Source organism: Saccoglossus kowalevskii, chromosome 15, assembly GCF_978046115.1.
Source record: "Saccoglossus kowalevskii chromosome 15, keSacKowa6.1, whole genome shotgun sequence".
Classification (NCBI taxonomy): domain Eukaryota; kingdom Metazoa; phylum Hemichordata; class Enteropneusta; family Harrimaniidae; genus Saccoglossus; species Saccoglossus kowalevskii.
Window position 1 is genome coordinate 14,037,736 of NC_140655.1, and position 20,793 is coordinate 14,058,528.

Here is a 20,793-nt window from a genome sequence, read left to right on the forward strand (position 1 = left end):
CTCTGGAACTGGATACAATAGATTGACTACGTGTATAAAATAGTCATCAAGGGTATTTAAACTTGGTACATAATGATACTATGTATATTTATCATGGGGTGTGAGTGGTATGTCGCATAGCAACACAACGCCACACGGGTGTTAATAAATATATGTGACTGATTAAACACGCGATGGAAGGAAATTTAACGGTCTTAGAACTAAAATTACGAAGAATTTCAAACTGCTCGACAGAGTAGGTTCATGGTACGGGGAAAATCACAACATTGTTGTCACTATGACAACAATTTTGGGTACCTTCATCATATTATTTGCATTTAGTTATGCGTTTAATCTTACCTATACGGTTGCAAACAATGGTAGTGCAGTTTCGTGTTCCCATTTTGTATCTTATTTGGCTGCGAACTGTGTAATGAATGATCAATAGAATTAGTATGGTTTGTAGTATTATCGGAATAAAGCCTGGCAACGATAAGACATATAAACTGAAAACTACTCGTGTACCCCTAACAATTTCTGTAAACATCGGGGAGACTGTCGAGCAATATGAATCCGTAATGCCGCAACAATTTCTGTAAAAATCGGGGATGCTGACGAGTAATATCGATCCGTAATCATGCCGCAACAATTTCTGTAAAAATCGGGAAAGCTGTCGAGTAATATGAATCCGTAATCATGCCGCAACAATTTCTGTAAAAATCGGGGATGCTGTCGAGTAATATGGATCCGTAATGCCACTATAGATTCACCAACTTAGCACACACTTACCACGTGCCACAGGTGTCAAAAATTGGAGGCAGGCCTCCGTGTGTTGCAGTATTGCGAATTTTGGCATGGGACAAATACTAATATATAGGGATAGATTTTTTATTTACTGGACTTGTTCCTGTCTACATGTTCTATGAGCTTGTCCGCTTTAATGTTACCATCGACGAAGCGGCGGTCGTATCCATAAGGTGGGATTTAAACCGATACGGAAATCTTGACCGTCACTTCATACTATACAGGTGGTTAAACACAATCTGTACAAAAGAAACTAAATTATACTTCAATTAATAATCTTATAATAACACTCGGGTAAATCTGTGTACGATACATACGAGTATATAGTTGTGTTATCGATATGGATGGTTCACACGATCATGCTCTCAATTTGATTGCTGCAATAAATCACAGAAAACGACATTGTCAATTGTTCCCGTTGTATACTGTTCCCGGTAGTCGTAATGATGATAGTGCTAATAAAATAAGGACGTTGGTTGTAAATGATTTCACACATCAGTCTCAACATACGATCGAAGCACTACATGTGCGTAATTCACGGCGTCGGATTCCAATAGCTGGTAACTTGCTTGAAAAGGTACGTAACGCACATTTAGTGACAGTGCTGTCTGGTCAATGTGATTTGTGTGCCTTGTGCATGTGCCACACGTCGATCGGATTCTGTTTAGAGATTTTTAATTGAGAGATATTTGACAGGTGTAAACGTCGCGATAGCACGAATGCATTTTCACATAAAATATATAATTTTATCAAAAACAACCAAGGTTTACAATATTAAATAATTAAGGTTGTTGGGCCACCATAACATTTTCCGTCAATTTTTCGAACCACACCCTGAGTAGAGTGCTACAGACTCAAAAGGGACTCGGACGCCAGAGCTACTGCCGAGATGCATCAACCAATGGATCGGAAACATTGGTTAAAATTCATTGTAGACTTGTAATGAAATACCCCCAAGTTTACGTGTATTGTAGCGACAGAGGATTAATACATGACAGACGTTCTGGGAATACCACACCGGAGTCTGCACTACCGCCACTTACATTCGTACATACACAAGTCTGAACTGCCAAATTATCAGGAAAGAATAAAAAAAAACAAATATAAACCAGAGATTAAGTGAATAACATGAAAGGAAGTAACACATCCATGGAATGATAAATAATGTAATCGACTCATATAGTAACTGAATTTCAGTTTATTAATTACAGGTAGCTATATATATAGTGTGTGAACAAATATACGATTCAGCAATTGTTGATCAATATTTTGCCAAGGGTTATCGATACGTCGGCTTCTTTGTACATCATATCCGTTGACATCTGTGACACCGTGACAGTTGTGGTGTTTAAGCAAGCTTATCTTCCGGCTTTTGCACGAAATGTGACAATTTTTCTTCTAATTTTATAAAATAATTTGGTTACTGATCGTCCCCGTTTGTTATAAATATAAACCAAATTGGAGCTTTCCGGCGTGTTAACGTTACCTGTGATTTAGCGCGCATGCGCGAATAATTGCAAATTGTCTGTGTTATTATTATAATGCTCAATGAAACGCACTCTATGTATGGTTGTTAAGAGACATCAGGCAGTGAACACGTAAACAGCGACCTACGCCTGTCATGTCTAAGTACCGAGTGCAGGGAATTCAGGTGAAAATCATGTGAAATTGGGTTTATTTGGGTTCAAATATTCACGCTTGAGAATGACACGAAACGTGTTTCCTATTTAATCGGATTACATTTCCTAAATTTGATTAAAAAATAATCTGATTTGACATTGCGGTGTAAAAATATCGTAAATGTAACGAGTACGATTTCTGATGGATTACCGCATTTCGTTGAATGGTCGCACGACATAGTAGGTATGAGCACTCAGGGCACTTGGGTAATTTACATAACAACAGTGTTCTGTATATTGACACAAGTATATCTTGTTAGCCTAGTACTTGTATCCATAGAATTAGCGACCTGTTCGATTTTTGTATCAGTAAGTATTGACGGGTCGATTTCGTCTTATTTTTTCCCTTAGCATCCTGAACAGGAGGGGGATGTTGACGACCAAGGTGGGGAGTACAGCTCCCAGGATGGCGATTACGATGAGGAACCGAGCCAGTGGGAATCATTTGACACCAGCGCCTTTAATTTAATGTCGCCGACAATGGACGTTATGGCGCATCACAACGGACAACCTCTACACAAGGAAAGCAAGGGGAAACTGATCACTTTCTACCGAAATGGTGATAGACATTTTAAAGGTCTGACAATTCCGGTGAACCATCGAAACTTTTCAACATGGGAAACGCTTTTGGTTTATTTGAGCGAGAAGATCACCTTGCCTTACGGAGTTCGTCATATATATACATTGAACGGGAGAATGTTAGGAGATATCTCTGAACTTGAAGCCGGGAAAGGATACGTGTGCGCTGGAGGGCAGTTTGTATCCCAGATCCCGTACGGTAAATCCTCAGAACGATACTGGCATAACCGTAAACCGACTGGCGGAATACGGAAGACTGATAGACCTTTATTTAAACCCGCTGGCATGACGGGTGTACCCAATTTATCCCCTCAACCGCTTTCAAGATTAAGTAATGAGTCACCGACAATGAGACACAAACCTAGGATTATAACTGTTTTAAGCAATACACACAGAGACAGCAAAGCCAAAATATTGCTCAACCCCAAGACTACGCAAAGCTTTGAGCAGGTTCTACGAGACATGACGCAGGCACTGACAATGAGGTCACCACCGATACAAGCACTTTATACGTGGAAAACCGAGGAACGAGTAAGTATTGACTCTATTATACTTAAAAACTAATAATACTAAACAAATTATTAAATATTTACAACTCTGCACTGTTTCATGGCAAACGCGTTCACAGTTTAAATGGACAATTAACATTCGTATAGAAATGAATATTCTCCCTACACGACATAATTCCGTTTTAATGGAAGTATGAAGTGTCGTGACCCTTACTATTAGTTGCTCGGGTCACGAGGGCCACGTTTAAGTGTGCTTAGTTGTGGTTACCTTATAGCAGGTGCTTCGCGTCAAAACAATGTCGGTCTTGCTTTAACTCGCGTATTCTTCCTATAAACCAGGGATGCTTTCAAGGCTGAGCGCGAAAGAGGTGTATCTCGAAGGTACAACGCCCGCTCATTAAACGGGATAGTACTTCTATAGGTGTGGGCAGATACAATGCACGATATACATTATTTTTTTGTTATTTCGTTTGATCGATATACATATACTGCATATTGATAGTTCCGCCATATCCAATACTATATAGTTATTGGTATTATAACAGATTGATCGCCGGAGCATTGTCATCTGTAATTGGCGAGCCCAATATCTCCACAGAGTAACAGTGCGTTCCAGTATTCCCACAGCATTGGTAACCACGGAAACTTGCGCTTATCTATACCCTCCCAACAACAAATTTGAGATGTTTCTTTTTAATTCATTTAATATCATAAATCAAATAAAAGAACAACAACGAGTCTGACCTCTGACCCCATGAGGTTGACAACACAAACATACGGTAGCTCTAACATAAAACCTAAATCATACAAATCGTGTAGTGCTTGTGCGTTACTGTTTGCCGAGCGTACAGGTTACACACAATCTAGCACTCTTATAATAGCAACCCCATTCAGGTGTTGGACTCCCTTGGGGAGAATCATTTTTTACTTCATTACGCTTTCTAACCCTGCTATAGTTAGAAATGGACAACAGGTGCATACAAACATGTCCTTAACAATTGACCAAACTAAATAATAAAATATTGTGTTCTGCGAGAATGTTTCACCCTAACAACATTCTTCCAATCACGAAGTTAAATTAGTTTTATTGTTAAGAAATGGTGCTGGTGAGTAAATGAATAAATGTTTTTTGGTTTTTTTTGCGGAACGTTTTCAGCATTTTCTATTTTTCGCGTCAACTGTTTTGAGTTGTTTTTATAATTAATAAATAACAGGCTTATATTACCAATTTTGACGCTAAATTCCGAAGAGACTTAGTTACCTGGCCATTTGCTTGTAGCTCAGTTGCCAAGGGTGGAAGTGTGCGATTGATAGATTGAATGCGACAAACGCCATGACAACGCAACCATGGTTACGGAAATACAAACTCTACGTCGCCGAGATGTATGCAACATTGAGTGTCTGCACGCTATTTGAGTATGATGCCATTCGTAAACTCGTGTGTGTTGGCCAATAAACTTTAATCGTGATTGACTAAGTCCAGTATTATTGACACTCGGACCGAAATTACCGAACATTTTGCGATTTTCAAGTAGTACTAGGAAAAATTGTAATTGTTCTATATCTTTCGTTCAAACTGATGACGTAATTACCTCGTGCTTCTCGTGAATAGTAATGTTGATTTTACTTTGAAACATATCCAATGTTCTATTCATGGGCGTAACTCTGTTTACATAGGATAGCTTTGTTGAGTCGTGTACGCTATCTGGGTATGCTAGAATGTATTGTTTGTAAAATATGCTTTACAAAACTGGGTAAATATTTTTACTTTTCAACTAAAAATACCTATTTATTTCCGTTATATTAATTTGAGGTGTAACACTATGTTGCACCACAGTCCTAGTTGTGAGGACGACTTAAACTTACTGACAAGCTGAGAACTAAATCTGTATGTGAAGTTCCTGTTAAAAATAATTACTAAGCTCCCTTTTTATAAAACTTACTTAAATATTACACTAACCCCGATTCAACAAAATCCAGTGTTAATGATTTACAGAATTGTTCGCGAAATGACATTAGTTTTGGCTATAAGGCTACGAAGACAAAATATCAAAACTTGTTTCCATGGAAACATATTTGGCTATGGCATCAGTGCTGATGGGAAGAACACATCGACTCCCAGTCGAGTTAAAATAGAATGTTGACACAACAATATTCAATACACGGACATGTATGCTATAAACCGTCATTATCATGTTCAGTAGGACTAGGACTTACTCTGGGTGACCGCTATTTATTGGTTTAATGTAACTATGATAAGTAAGATAATGAAATGCCTTCCACCACAACAGCGGTTGTTGTGATTAATGCGGGTTACTGTTACCCGGAAAACATAATTTAGACGGTTTGCATCGCGTCGAGCACAATATTCTAGCTAGAACTATATTTATTGTACTCTCTCCGGGTACTACATTGAAACTTTTCAACGCCAAAGTCAAATTTGTCAGCATTCAAATACAAAACCGCATAATTTTTCGAAAATCAAAAATCTGTACACCATAGGATATTATTTCCATTTGATTATGAATTAACTAAAAATGTTGAAATTACATTTAAAAAATGCAATATGTAACACCTAAATTGTTTAGATGGTTAACTGACGTAAAACATGATATCGACAATCATACTTGAGGAAATCAACATGCAAACTAATTAGATACGGATTTCCGATCAATAGCGTTGATTGGCACACCGAACAATTGCAACACTACGTATGATCATACACCTTAAATGGTCTATGGTATGATTTAGGAGTGACTTACACGAGTGTTTATCATTCGCTAACGCATCTCTAATCTGGCCAATCAGAAAAACGTTTGTTTATTTATTAAACCTCGTCCCAGGAGAATTAATGAAATGAGCGAAGCGTATATCTTTTTCAAAAGATTGAATATAAGATTCAGAAGTTCTTGAGGAAGCAACATGGGAAAAATAATTGGTTTGTGATTCAGACATTCTTTTAAAATGTATTAAGCATGATATTATAACGACCTATACATCACCTGAAAGCTTAGTTATAGGCGAATAAGGTAGTGCAAATTCCGTACCTATGTTTTTCTATCTGACGGAAAATTTCGCTATTGTGTTTTTTACAATTCTGAGTTATTGAAAACACCATTTTTTAAAACATTTTCAGTCGCGCGAATGACCTTTGAATTGTAAATGATATTTGTAAAGCTGTGGTTTGCATCTCGATTTTTCTGCACTTGTCGTTGTTTTTTAGCAACGACCAAATAACTACAGACAAGCTACCCACAATTCATTGCCTTTGGCTGCCACAGTACGAGTCATCAATCTGTAAAGAAGCTGAAATAAAAATGTCTGTAAAGCACCGATTTTATGAATGAAAATATACACGTTTTAGGTCCTAGTGTTACAATTTAAACCTCAGACCACAATAAAATATTAGTTGTATGAGTTGATGTAGACCACACCTTAAAGTGGTCGTCAGAACGTTCATCTTCATCAAATGCTCTGAAGCGAAGCCACGTCCTTCACTATGTAGGATAGGACATAAAGTGTGTGGCTATTGTGCTCGTAATGTGTTCTGAATAGAGGGTGTTGTCTTCGCCATCATAGACCGAGGTTGGAGACCTGACTCATTTTGAATAGTTCGATCTTTAATGTTTAGTTCTTGTGAACTCGTCAATTGTTACACGCACTAGTACCCAACGTACTTACACAGTAGCATTGTTTAGTAGTATATTCATAGGCGTTTTTTTTTTATTTATGAGGAGCGAACAACACATTACTGTCGCGTAAGTTGGATTTCGGCTATTGACATGTTTTTCTATGTAGTGTGAGTGTACTGAAAATATACGTATATATCAGGGACAGGTCATCCATCATATAGAAGAGGCCTGTAAAGAAATGCGACACAAAACAAACATATCTAGAATGTGGAGGTTTCGCTTTTTCTTTTTTAAGTTCATATATCTTGGTATTGTTCATGCCAATCACGTCATGGCGTTTAACTGGTTTGAAAACTGCAAACAGTTAAGATCAAAATCTTAACCACGGATTACAGCGTTTGCTACAATAGTAACAATGGTTCCGATAACAATAGAGTCGACAGGGCACCTGGAATTATATAGTATTTGTCATAGCTATGTCGATGTCTATGCAGCGTCTCCGAGTCTGCACCGCAGTCCCGTCGCTTGCCCTCATGTCTTTAATTAAACAACCCACAAGGCGTGCTCGAGCATTTGCTCGTCACATTGCAATTAAAAATCACATTACACACTCTGATTGGTTAATACATTTAAAGAAGAATCGAAACTGTTGAATTGGTTATCTTGACGTGGAGGTCATCTGTGTTTGGCCGTGTATCAATACTCGCTAAGGTGAATTCATTGTGTATGTCACTATTTTTCACGAAACCAATCAAAGTGGAAAATTCTATTTAGAACATCCGTCGTTGCATCACAAACGTGAATTAATCTGATATCCATCGTTTTCTAAATGTAACATTCATTTTAAATGGTTGTAAAACGTGCTATTTCCAGACTTTGCTTTGATGAATGCAGGATTTTTGATCGGGAACACATCTACAGGAACGTCATTAGTAATTTGCGTTGATGGATATGGGATGCGCGCGCCCAGTGCCCGATGGGTGATTTTATTTCATGATTTTGATGGATGTTTTATCAAATCAAGCATGTCACTCACGCTTCTCTCTCTCTCTGTTATCATTGCATCTAAGCACGGCTTTCCTTCTCAAATCAAATAATTTCCATTTGAGTTGAGACTATCACAAAAAACACTTAACTCTCCACTCGGGTTTCCACCCAGTAATCATTACAATTGCTGTATACCGAACGTGTTGCTTAGATTCAGAACATCGTGGGGGCACCAGAGGTCACAGCAACCATTCATCTCGAATTGAACAAAGAACGACTCGCTCTGTTTGTATCGGCAGCGGTGTTGCTTAGCAACAAGGGAAATCAACATTTATATACTGTTTATGTTATATATAATCAATACAACTAGTCAACATTTTTACGAATAATAAAAGGAACGTATTTATCGAGGAGAAAACACGGCAATCTTATCACAATTTTACAAAAGAGTCTGAGTTATTTCTATTTTCATTTTGCCATCAAATTGTAATGTGGCTGACATTTATTCACGTTTTAAAATTATTGTAATTTTTTACTGTGAACACAATTACTGTACTCAATTTGGTAATACATATTTTCACAGTGCAACATCACCGTGAATTAATTGGAAATAAAACACACCACATGATTTGGTATTCTGTCATTTATTCGATCATAAATAAGACTTGGTTACAACTGTCGTATTTTGGAGGGGGCGCTCTTTAGGTTAATAAATTACGTCATGCAGATGACATATCTTTGCTGTATACCCGCCAGTAAGGCATACATCAGCATGACACACAGTCACGTGACATGCGTGTTTCATATCTTAAGTAAACATAAATCATGTACTGAATCATTTCACATCGCCTGACACCACACACTGCTTTTGTTGCACAATTTTTGAAAATAATATCTCAGCCCGCATAAATCAATTTGCCTCAGTTTGTGTTACTATAAAATGACTAATTTTCACTGTGTTTAAATTTCGCTGATTTACCATTTCAGGCTTATTCAATGGGTTTTAAATTCACGGTTTTATGGTTTAGTTAATGTGTTCTATGCTAAATTTGACATATTCACCGGGTTTTAATTTAGCGCATTTTCCAGTCAGCGAAATAAGAAAAATTAAAACCCAGTGAATAATTACCCCTTTACAAGTAATCAATTGGGGTCTTCAATTTGGTGGCAAATTACGTCACTTGTATGCCTTGATATTGGAGAATGGAATTTATATTAGATATTGGAATATACTGAACATGCGTTCACATTCTGAGATTCTAAACAGTTAGAAGGCACACGATATCCATAACTCAATCAAATCTGTTATTCAATGGCATGAATTGTGTAATATTATCACAAAATGAATACATCTATCTATTCATTCATTTATTATAGTAAATTTATTCACCGAGTTACGATGATAGTCAGTGAGACGAAATCACGGCACATTTGCAAAGAAAACGATAACAATATCATGCCAATTATATTTCCGAACGATGTTACCATGGCAACTATGTTTACGTAGTGTGACTCCCGGCTTAGAAGCTTTTTTCACGGCGATTACTCGCGTGAATATTGTGCTCAAGAAATTTATAATTGACTCGTTTGAGCAACCCATCAATATTCCCAGATATCCCGTTCAATACAGACACTTTATTATTTACTAGTTTTAATTAAACAACTTATAATGAATCCTCAACAAGACAAGATAGTGTGTGAAGTCGAAAATGACGCTGAGGGAAATTAATTATTAATATAATTAATTATTGTTATAAACTATATCCGTGGCAGGATTAAACATATTTAGTTAAATTTGGGGGCTTTTTGTAGAAAAGAATTTATTTGCGAAAAGAGGTTTGTATTATTTATGAGATATTGTAAAGCTATACACAAATCTTCAACTGATATTGGTAATTTCTAATAATCAATAATTTTATAAAATTTATTAATTGACACAGTTGTTCACGCCTCTGTTTCGTGTAACATTGATAGATATCATCCTGCATCTTTATTTTCCCGCGTCAATGTCAGTGAATGGAGTATACCATCTATCTGTTGATAAAGTTAGGATCTTTTTCGGAATAGTTCAAATTTCTGATGGTTAATGAATGTTTAAATTTGTAGTGCAAGCAAGCTTTATTTTCTGAAACGAGCATCTATGTATATTCCCATGCTGTAGCATTATTCTCATGTGATAGTTCGATCGCTCAAAAAAACAAACAACATATTCCTCGAAATTCTGAAATAAAAATATATTTTCACAAAACGACCTCGTAAATTTATTAAAAAACGCGTTTTTTGAGTAGTTTATAAATAGTTTCTATGGAAGAAACATTTCACCATCTCTCAAACCTTGATACTGATATATTTCCTACATTTCTTCCTTAGGTTGAAAGTTTTTCTCAATTATTTCGTGACTTTAGAGATTATGACACCTTTGTTGCCTGCGGTGCTGAAGACTTGCTACGAACCCCACCTGCGAACAATGTCTATAGTAGTCTGGATGGCGCCCCCAGTCGACGGCAAGACGGTGTGAAAGGGAGCCATCTCGTGGCGCAACAGAAGCGAAAACCAAAAAAGAAACGAAGACAGGAGCCACCCCATGGTAAGTGTACACACGTTATCAGAATATCACTTTGTATTGACTTGAAATAACATCGTTATATTTACGTCATCAGTGACTGGTTGAAAACTGGTTGAAACCAAATGAAACTATTTGAGTCGCAGTAGTTGCTATTCTCAAAACGCTTGAATATACCTTATTCGTAAATGTCCACCGGGATCTCACAGAGAGCGAAAGAGAAACGCGATTTGTTTTTGCCCCTCCCCGAGAAGTGTTTCATTCTTTACCGTTATCACGTCCACTGTGCCTAATACCAAGAACAGTGGAGCAATAGACGAGATGACGTCGGAGAATCAAACTCTATAATCGAGACAGCTCTCTCGCTCTTAATGAGATCTCGGCTACCATTTGCGTTTACAGTATACCAAAGCATAGATGTATTTCTCACCGACATCTCATAATATGCCCACCAGGTAATCGTATTTTGCAATGGCGATCATCTTGTTCGTCTTCCAAAATTTTAAATATATTTTCCTACACATTACGAATATGAATAAATGTTTCATTTTAAAATCGTTAAAAAAAATATGAAAACTATATACTTTGTCTATAAGTTGAGGTCTTTAGTTACGAAGCGGTTCTATAATAGCGTCTATTCTATGGGTAGGTATAGTTGATTGCACGACTAGCCGTGTTGTTTCAAATGAAATAAACACATAGGTCACATGACTAAGAGTGGTATGTCTACTAGTATGTCTGGTTGTGCGGTGGTCGTTTAGAATATAGCAAACCTATTAAAACATTATGTTTTATTCACAAAGAACTACAGAATAAACCAATATGGACGCCGTGAATGACAGTCACTAGTGGGCGCGACTTATTGATTGGAATTAACAGCCGGCTGTTTTTCTTTTGTTTTATTAGCTTATACAGAGCATCCAAAACCACAACAAATGCAGTTACAGCATCCACCACAGATACAACTGCAACCACACCACCACCAACAACAGCAACAACACCCACCACCACATCAGCAACACTATCATCCCCAGCCTGTGCAACAGAACAGTTACAGTCCAGTGACGGACGCTTCTTCCGAGCTCGAGAGTATACCAGTAACGGGCAGACAAGGATTTGCCTCCAGCAGTGAGGGAAGTCTAACAGGACATCCTAAACCATACACATTTCGCGGAAATCCACAACAGGAGTCAATGCACACCCAAACCTTTCCTTTCAAAAAGTACGCGCCAAAGGACAATTATGACGAGTTGCGTTACGACGCACGGCGCGCGCGCCAGGAAAGGTATCTGCACAAGGCAATCCAAGCATCGAACGACAATAATCATTTACCTCAGATAGTGGACAATAGAGAAACAGAACGGGACATGAAAATGCGCTACCAGCAAAACAAAGCCACACAGGCTAATGGTATTGCCTTTTTGGACAATGAACGCGACAATAGTCTTGATCCTGTGAAGATTAAAGTACATGGACAAATGCGCCAGTTTTACCCACCATCCAACATCAATACACGTTACCCGGATCCCAATACAAAGCCGGATAGAAAACTTAAGCTACAATGGGTGTATCCTTTTGGTGATATTAGTTGTTTTTTTTTTTATTTTTTTTTCATTGCGCATATGAATTGAGCCTAAGATCTATGTGACGTTCAGCTCACTGTACCTCGCGCCACGAGCGCCTAGATACGATGCTAGTAAACAAAATGGCGAACTATTGACCGCGAATTTGATTGACGGGCGCTTGCTGTCAATGTAAGCTGTGATCATTGATTCCACGCTGTAAAATTAATTTTCAGGTGATCTGTAATAATGCTTTCCTTAACTACGTACCAGTTATGGTTACCGTGGTTACGATGCACGATGTAATCTTTACGTGATACCGTCAGGTGAAGTCGTCTACTTTGTTGGTGCTATTGCCATACTTTACGACACTGATTTACAATTTCAGAGGCACTACTTGGGTCACAACGAAGACATACAATGGTAAGTATGTACGTGGTGCTGCGCTTGGATCGATTCTACGCACCGCACCGCACATGACGTAATAAGGAACCCAATTTTGTCTGACGTTTATAAAATATTTATACCCGTGAAGTCACAAATATTTCACAGCAGTTTTCAATATGGCCGCTGTAACTAGGCAACGACGTTCAAAATGGCAAATCATTGCCCCATCTGTAAATAGACCTGTCACCAACAGCTTGATAATATGATAATTGCTATTGGTATTGACCATAAACTAACGTTTTTTTCAGTATGGCCGTCCATCCCTCAGAAAACTATATCGCCACCGGACAAATGGCCGGACAACTACCTGACTCAACGGTAAGATATCGACATGGTCCTCACATTGTTTTTTTTGTATTCCATCATTTCAGTTGTGTATTTTTCAAGACTGTTTACCCATACACCTTTGCGCACTGTGACGTCACTGTCGCTAAATGAGACATTCCCTTGTTGTGACGCATCAACTATTGAGAGCGTTTTTGAAAATATGTATCCTCTATTGTTATCAGTTGATCAGATTTATTTAAGATGAAAAATAAAACAAGCAGTAGATGCAGCGCAACAAGTTGATGAAACAAATTTTCACTGGTCTAGGCTGTGCCTTTTGTTGGAACAAATTACCTGCTTGGAGAGTGAGATTGAGAATTGGTTACGAAACAACCACAGCGCCATCAGTGCCAGAACAAGGAAAACAAGAAAGTTAGGACATACTGTGAAAGGATTAATTATTCAATGGGTTTTAATTTTTTGCTTATTTCGCTGACTGGAAAATGCGCTAAATTAAAACCCAGTGAATATGTAAAATTAAGCATAGAACACATTATCTTAATGATAAAACCATGAATTTAAAACCTACTGAATATGCCTGAAATGATAAATCAGTGAAATTTAAACCCAGTGAATATTAGTCATTTTACAGTATATTGATCATTATTGTTATCATTTTGAAAAAAATTGAAAAAAAGAGCGTTGTATTGATTTTGAAAATGTTATTTCAGCTAATGATTTGGAAGCAACTTATCATTTAGAAATACATGTAACTGTAAGCAAATATTAGGCATGTGTACACCTTAGATGCTAACACCAAAGATGATTTATATTACAGCGCCGCGCTTGGTTGTAGTTCACATTTCTCATGTTTTCCTGTCCATCTTGAAAATGCATGCATTGGGGTTAGATTAGTGTTCCGTCTGTTGTTTTTACCCGGGTGTTACCTTTACTAATAAGCATGGGAGTTAAACAAACTAATAAATCCCCTTTCAATTGTAATTTTGTTTTCCACCATTAGCCTCTGGACGTGGCGTATTGTCACCTTGTAAGTAATTAGCATGGACGTTAATTGGTGTATCCAATTAAAAATTATTGGCGTTTTCTTGTTTTTCCGGTTAAATGTGTGATACTAATAGTAGATTGTTACGTAATGCACACTTCCACAAAGGTGTCTACTGATTGCAGAATAAGAGCTCTTTATTGTTGGGGTCGTTCTCAGCTTTGAACCTTGAAACGTTTACCAGGTCAAATCACTTCGGTGTCATGTCATTTATATGAAATAATGCACGAACCTAACACTAAACACTGAAGATACCTTCGTTTCTGCACCCCATCACGCAGCCAATCACATATCCCTAAGACGTCAAGGGAACCAATCACGCAGCAGCAGAAACTGCAAATAGTCACGCACCATCATGAATTCAACTCGCCAGTTCTAGTTTTGTAATCAGTGCCCGAACCAGCCAAGCTCTACTAACCCTCTTTCTTTGCTTTTGTTTATGACATTTGAATTTTTAAAATAAACGAAATAAATATCCGAGAGTTGAAATTATGAAAAGAAATATATTTTACTACAATTTATTATGCATGCTTTAAAATATATTTTTCTAAAGTATGAAGCACATTTTCTCAAAGGCCAATCAGCTTGTATAAATTACTAACAATTGCATCTTCTTAACATAATGCATGTTTCTGCATAGTAATGAGCTGTCTATGGGTGCCGTGAATGCAGTGGTCTTCTATCCAAAGTTGTAGGTGTATATTAACATGGTTTAGGTAACAACAAATATGTTTTATACAAATAATGCATGCCTTAATTGTTTGTATATATACCTGAATCTGCGATAATGTGCTCTCAACATGTCTTAAATATTGATTTCGTTGCAGGCACATATCCGTATATGGGAAACAGAGACGCTCTGTACGCATGCCATCATTGGCCTTGATGTCTTTCAAACCGGTGTTGTCTCTATTAACTTTTCAAAGGAGGTAAGATTTCTCTTAACACATACCTCAAATGCTTTGGTATTTGCTGACTTCTGACTCAGTCTATACCATTGATCAGAATGCTTTCAGAGTAGACATGGGAAACAGCGGAACAAGCCTTTTATTAATATATTCCTCACTTTAAATTATATTCAAACAAACGCACACGGTGTTGTTAAAGGCTCGTTTCATTCTAAGATTAAAGGACCATGTTATTTAAAGATAACTACATAAATACATATACTTTACAGCGTTCAGTAGTCAATAAGTCATACAATGGGAACAATATGAATTGTTTTTCGGCCAGACAAAATTTGTTTTTAATAATTCAACATTGTAGCAGGAAGTTGTACTTGCATGTATTGTTTTCGATATCCGCGTCGAGGTGATTATTTGACAGCAGACAATACGCTCAAAAGGGGATACATTATTTATATCTAGAATGGCGGAGATTGGTTGCTGGCGCTTGATGAAGGAGATAACCACGTGTTGAGTGTCTGGGACTGGCAACAGGACAAGCTCATTGCAAACACGAAGGTAAGGAAACTATTGAGTAGACATTGCGTAAATTGTGTTGGCATGGATACAGCCTTGTTTTTGTTTTATGTTTGTATTTTGTCATAGTATTTTCCCTCCCCTATTTGTGTGCATGATTTTAGATCTTTCCCCGAACGAACAACATGCACGTGTGATTGAAAGGATTGAACACGAATACGCATGCGTATATTTTCCCCGATAGTTGTAAATCAGCTGCAAACATAATACAATGAGAGTCCAATGCAACCTTCTACAATTTCGCTAACCTTTATAAAATCACAAATCTGATTTGATAGACAATTCTGACTGTTTTGTTACATTAAACATGCAATATGGACGAAAACATATATTTTTAACATTGTTGTTTGATAACTGAACTGCATGTTAATGACTAAATTGGATTAATTTATAATATTGCTTCTGCAGCACGCAAAATAATATTAGTTCGATGGAAACTGGTAATATTTATATGTGCAATGATTGTTATGATTGTTGGCACCAACAAATCTGCGTAGATAGAATTCCATTGTTTCATCGAACGAATAATGTGTTTTACACAAACATAATGTTTGCAGTTGTTGTTCCCCTGTTTGTAATAACGTAGCGTTATTTTGCATTTATTTCACCGCTCACACTAGGAATATTTGGTCAATAAACCAATCGAGGCAAGTGTTTACATTATTGTGCATAGAATAAGTTTAAATTAATATATATAGTTATAAATATATTTACACGCAATTGAGTGTGATTACAAACATAGACATGTGCCACTTTACCCAGTGGTTAATAATCCGCGAGTTATTTGGAAAAATAAATGGCTGAAAAATAACATCCATTTCCCAAGTTAATGTAATTTCCCATTTCTTGAATATTGCTACCCTGTGTTTAAATATTTTAATATCTTTAATTTGATGCTTCGTGGTATTAATATAACCAGCATTATGGTGGTCCCATCTAAAATATGAGCCAGATAAACCAGAGAAAATAGTCCAAACGTATTCCTTATTATGCCTTGATTATTCGCAAATTCCTCCAATAGACCTGTGTATAGATATGAGAATACATTCAATTATGGTGCCTTGGATCCCCGAAGCGCCTCTCTATAAATAGACAGATATACTACTAAATAAATGAATATAAACCTTATAAACAAATATATTGTAACAGCATATATTAATATTTCACTAAATTGTTTAATGACATTATATGTTACTGTATGCAGTGATACAATTTAGAGCTACATATTGATGTGAAATTCAGGCAATTCATTCGTCTACAAGCATAACCAAATAATAAACGGGTAACTGAAATTGTTGAAAGTGTATTAACCAGTGAAAAACTGCCGCCATTTTAAAAAAATAATCGCTGGATTATTATCCTCCGATTCGCATGCGATTACGCTTTAGTTTGAAGATTCACATTTATATAAAATTTCTAACTACAGTATGTGCTTTGTAGATAATGTTTTGTTTAAAACTTATTTTATGTCATTTATAGACCCATCCTGACACAGTGGTGTTTGCAGTTTTCCATCCGAATGACGATAATTGTATTATCACTGGCGGCAAGCAGCATCTCTACTTCTGGAGAGTGATGAGCAGCAAAATACTACGCGATAAAAAGAGTGGAGTGTTCGAGGTATGCAAATTACTATATAAATTATCACCAGTTTCTTCCGTAGACGGGCTTATCTTTTCCCTGTTACCGTTACCGTGGCATTGCTATAGCAACACTTAGCACTCATCGACTTGCGTAGATAGCACGTGCGTTTATAAAGTAGGGAATTTAAAGGGCGGTGGTCGTCGCACAGCACGTGTTAAGTTTTTTTTTTGTAAACAATATATTTTACACGCGTTGTATACGTCGCTATGAGTCCCATATCGAACAGGACGCGGCACGACGACTGCCGCCCTTTAATATCCTTAACAAATACAATTTCAAAGATGAGAATAACTGTCCAATTTCATTGATAAGGACATTTTCATTTATATGAGAGTATGGCGTGAATAATTATGTTAGTCATATATTTATCTGATAATAACACACTTTCCAGTCCTATCCAGAATTATTGAATATTTTCGCTGTGACAAACTGTTTATTCGCACAGTTTTGCTCTTGTAGTTTGTTTTTGACTGTGTACTCAAGCGACAGCGATAGCGAGCGTTACATTTGACAGTCTTGTCCGACTTACTTTTAACTTCAACTACAAAAACATTTTACCAAAAATTCATATATTTAGGAATCAATATAAACGAGCAGTTATTGTTCTTTTTGTGATTAGTTCAAAACAAAATAACAAAAACGCCATGAAAGCTTGTTAATGTCACGTGTTTATTTGTTCTATTGTGTGTTATTTATTAACGGCGTTTGCTTTCCTCCCTTCCATCCCTTCTATGTTTCTCCTACTCAGTTTAACAAATGGACACATAGTGCCAATTCAGCACATGGGTACATACATGTAAGTCTTCCGCTTCCGTATCACCCGTTGCCATGACACCCTAACACACCCGTGCAGTAACACTAACATTTCAATATTTTCCCCAACAGCTTGTAGTATAATATAACGTATAGTAAAAATAATAATAACAATTAACGCTAGTGATGTTTTGTTGTATTTATAGGACAATAGTTTTGTTGTAGTATTTATCAATATTCATAGAATGTTTTAGTTATTAATGCCTGCTGAAATACCCCAAAAGTCACTCGATTTTCAGATGAAATTGAATAAGGGTGTATAAACGAGGGCGTACTACCATGCAGTGAGCTGTATATATACTACATGTATCTCAGAATCTCGTTTCCAGGTTAAATATTTTGCATGACGACAATCCCTCATTAATCTGCCCTGCCTTAGTAATATCACTAAATTGCATGTTTATACATTGAGGGCGCTATTCAATTCATTTGCAAAGTTTAGGTATTCTTCGCGCCTGATTTTGGAAAACAATTAACAGCGCCCTCGGATTTACGTCATAACCTCTCCGTCAAAATGCTTCATGTTTCAAAATGTTTTTTTTTTTCCTCACAGGAAGATAAACCTAAGTACGTCACTTGTATTGAGTTTGCGCAAAACGGTGACGTCATCACCGGAGACTCTAATGGTAGCTTAACTATATGGTCAAAAGGTAAAAAAAAATATTTCAATTGCAACAAAAAAGGAGAACACGGGATTTTATCCATAAGCCTCTTCGAGAAAAATGTGCTGACTGAACTCATTGTTGAGATACTAGTAGTCCATACATTATTATCGCAACCTGTTTTTTGTTTCTTGTTTAGATGCTGCAAATGTCTATCGTTCGAAACAAAGAATTCCACACGCACATGAGAAATCTGTATTCACTCTCTGCATGCTACTTGATGGAACGTTACTCTCCGGAGGGGGTGTGGATAGGAAAATAGTCGCCTGGGATTCACTTCGGGCGTATTCATCAGTGAGAGCAGAACGAGTGGTAAGTTGCTCCATTCTATGTATATCCTCCCACTGAAAATATAAGAAATGTGCTGTACATCGCCGTAACGATGTTATTCTGTTCCTTAAAGCTCCCCGAAGCCGCTGGTGGGATTCGGACGATTACGGCACGGAACACCGGAAGCGCTGACGGAATCTTGCTCCTGGGGACGACACGTAATAATATTGTAGAAGGTTCGCTGCAGATGAAGTTCAGCTACTTAGTTCAAGGGCACTGTGAGGAAATATGGGCGCTAGCAACGCATCCACGGCAGACTTCATTTGTAACAGCGGGCTATGACATGAGCGTTATATTGTGGGCAGCGGAGACCCATAAACTTATCTGGAGAACGCAAATTGAGGTAAGAAACAACAAACAACTTTTCGCTTGCTAACAATTAGATTTCTTCATGCAAATTGGAAAATAAAATTATTATTATTATTATTATTTAGAAATCATGTTTGAGCTGTGCGTTCAACCCAAGTGGATCAGTTATTGCCTTGGCAACCACGGCGGGTCGTTTCATCATTCTAAACGCAGCCACTGGAACGCACATCACGTCCGTACAAGTCGGAAATGAGCAACTTGACGCCATTAAGTACTCGCCGGATGGTAACATCTTAGCGATGGGTTCCCATGACAACAACATATACCTGTTTTCTGTTCTTGATGACGGCAACGTATATCGTAAGATCGGCGTGTTGCAAGGACACGAGAACTTCATCACTCACCTGGATTGGAGCGATGACGGGTACTACCTACAAAGTGTCTCTGGAAATTACGATCTCCTATACTGTAAGCATGTACTCTTATTTTGTCGTTATGTACAATGTGGGTCCCATGCGACGAATACAGGGCGCGTACATTCATTGTTTACGTGACATTCGAACGTGCTGCGTGATGAGTTACCATGCAAAATATTTATTGTTACAGTTATCGTTGAAAATACGTTTCCCCATACTCCTATGTTTTATCTTATTAAATAGAAAGTTCTAAAAAGTTTCAATCCTAACTTTCATTCTCGAAATATACGATCACTCGTTGCTCAAAATAATTTGTTCATACTCATTGCATGTTTTGCTCAAATTACTGAAATGTGTTAATCCAAGAGTTTATGTATTTACAGTTTAATCTATACGAAGGTGAAAACTAAACCATGTTTAATTAAAGTAAATCCCAATGTGCCGCAACAGCTGGTCTATCACGTTATTTTATTATGAATGAAAAATGGTGGTAGTATGTTCTTTTGAAACATATACATTGTAGTGTGATATTAAACGAAATCTAATCATTTTGTTAAAGTTGTACTCTATACTCTCGCAGGGGATGTGAATTCTATGAAACGGGAAAAGGTTGCCATGGTGATGAGAGATGCAGAATGGAAAACACAATCTTGTATCCTTGGATACGATGTGTTAGGTAATAGAGAAAATACAAATATCGTATAAAGCAATCAATTATAGGAATGCATTATTTTCAGTTTTCGGAAATTCGCATGTAAATGTGCCATTATTGAGATATCGCATAGAGCGACAAAACCCCCAAAACTTGTTTTTCCCTTAAATATAGTTTCATCCACCCCCGTCGATAGCATCTTTTGTTCAATCTCTTGGAGAGTGTATTCAAAGTGTTTTCAAATTCACAGGTGTGTGGGCATCCAAGGAGGTTGGAACCGACGTGAATGTGGTGGAAAGGAGCCCCCATCAAGATATATTGGTTGCCGGAGACAACCACGGATTTCTCTCAGTATTCAGATATCCATGTACTTCGCCAAAAGTAAGTGTAATCCAGTGTAATATTGTTTTATCGA

General features: G+C 37.3%; 1 protein-coding gene across 1 annotated transcript in view; it reads left to right on the forward strand.

Moving 5' to 3' along the window:
- LOC100366905 (echinoderm microtubule-associated protein-like CG42247) overlaps positions 1 to 20,793 on the forward strand; it is a 47,634-nt gene that overhangs the window by 23,286 nt on the left and 3,555 nt on the right. Inside the window, exons 2-17 of the mRNA XM_085508447.1 lie at positions 2,814 to 3,572; positions 10,540 to 10,756; positions 11,639 to 12,299; positions 12,568 to 12,717; positions 12,990 to 13,059; positions 14,030 to 14,056; positions 14,899 to 15,000; positions 15,439 to 15,534; positions 17,032 to 17,172; positions 17,945 to 17,992; positions 18,563 to 18,659; positions 18,811 to 18,983; positions 19,075 to 19,344; positions 19,436 to 19,778; positions 20,307 to 20,402; positions 20,629 to 20,759. Coding sequence (XP_085364573.1) covers positions 2,814 to 3,572; positions 10,540 to 10,756; positions 11,639 to 12,299; positions 12,568 to 12,717; positions 12,990 to 13,059; positions 14,030 to 14,056; positions 14,899 to 15,000; positions 15,439 to 15,534; positions 17,032 to 17,172; positions 17,945 to 17,992; positions 18,563 to 18,659; positions 18,811 to 18,983; positions 19,075 to 19,344; positions 19,436 to 19,778; positions 20,307 to 20,402; positions 20,629 to 20,759 — 3,381 coding nt within the window. The remainder of the gene's footprint in view (positions 1 to 2,813; positions 3,573 to 10,539; positions 10,757 to 11,638; positions 12,300 to 12,567; positions 12,718 to 12,989; positions 13,060 to 14,029; positions 14,057 to 14,898; positions 15,001 to 15,438; positions 15,535 to 17,031; positions 17,173 to 17,944; positions 17,993 to 18,562; positions 18,660 to 18,810; positions 18,984 to 19,074; positions 19,345 to 19,435; positions 19,779 to 20,306; positions 20,403 to 20,628; positions 20,760 to 20,793) is intronic.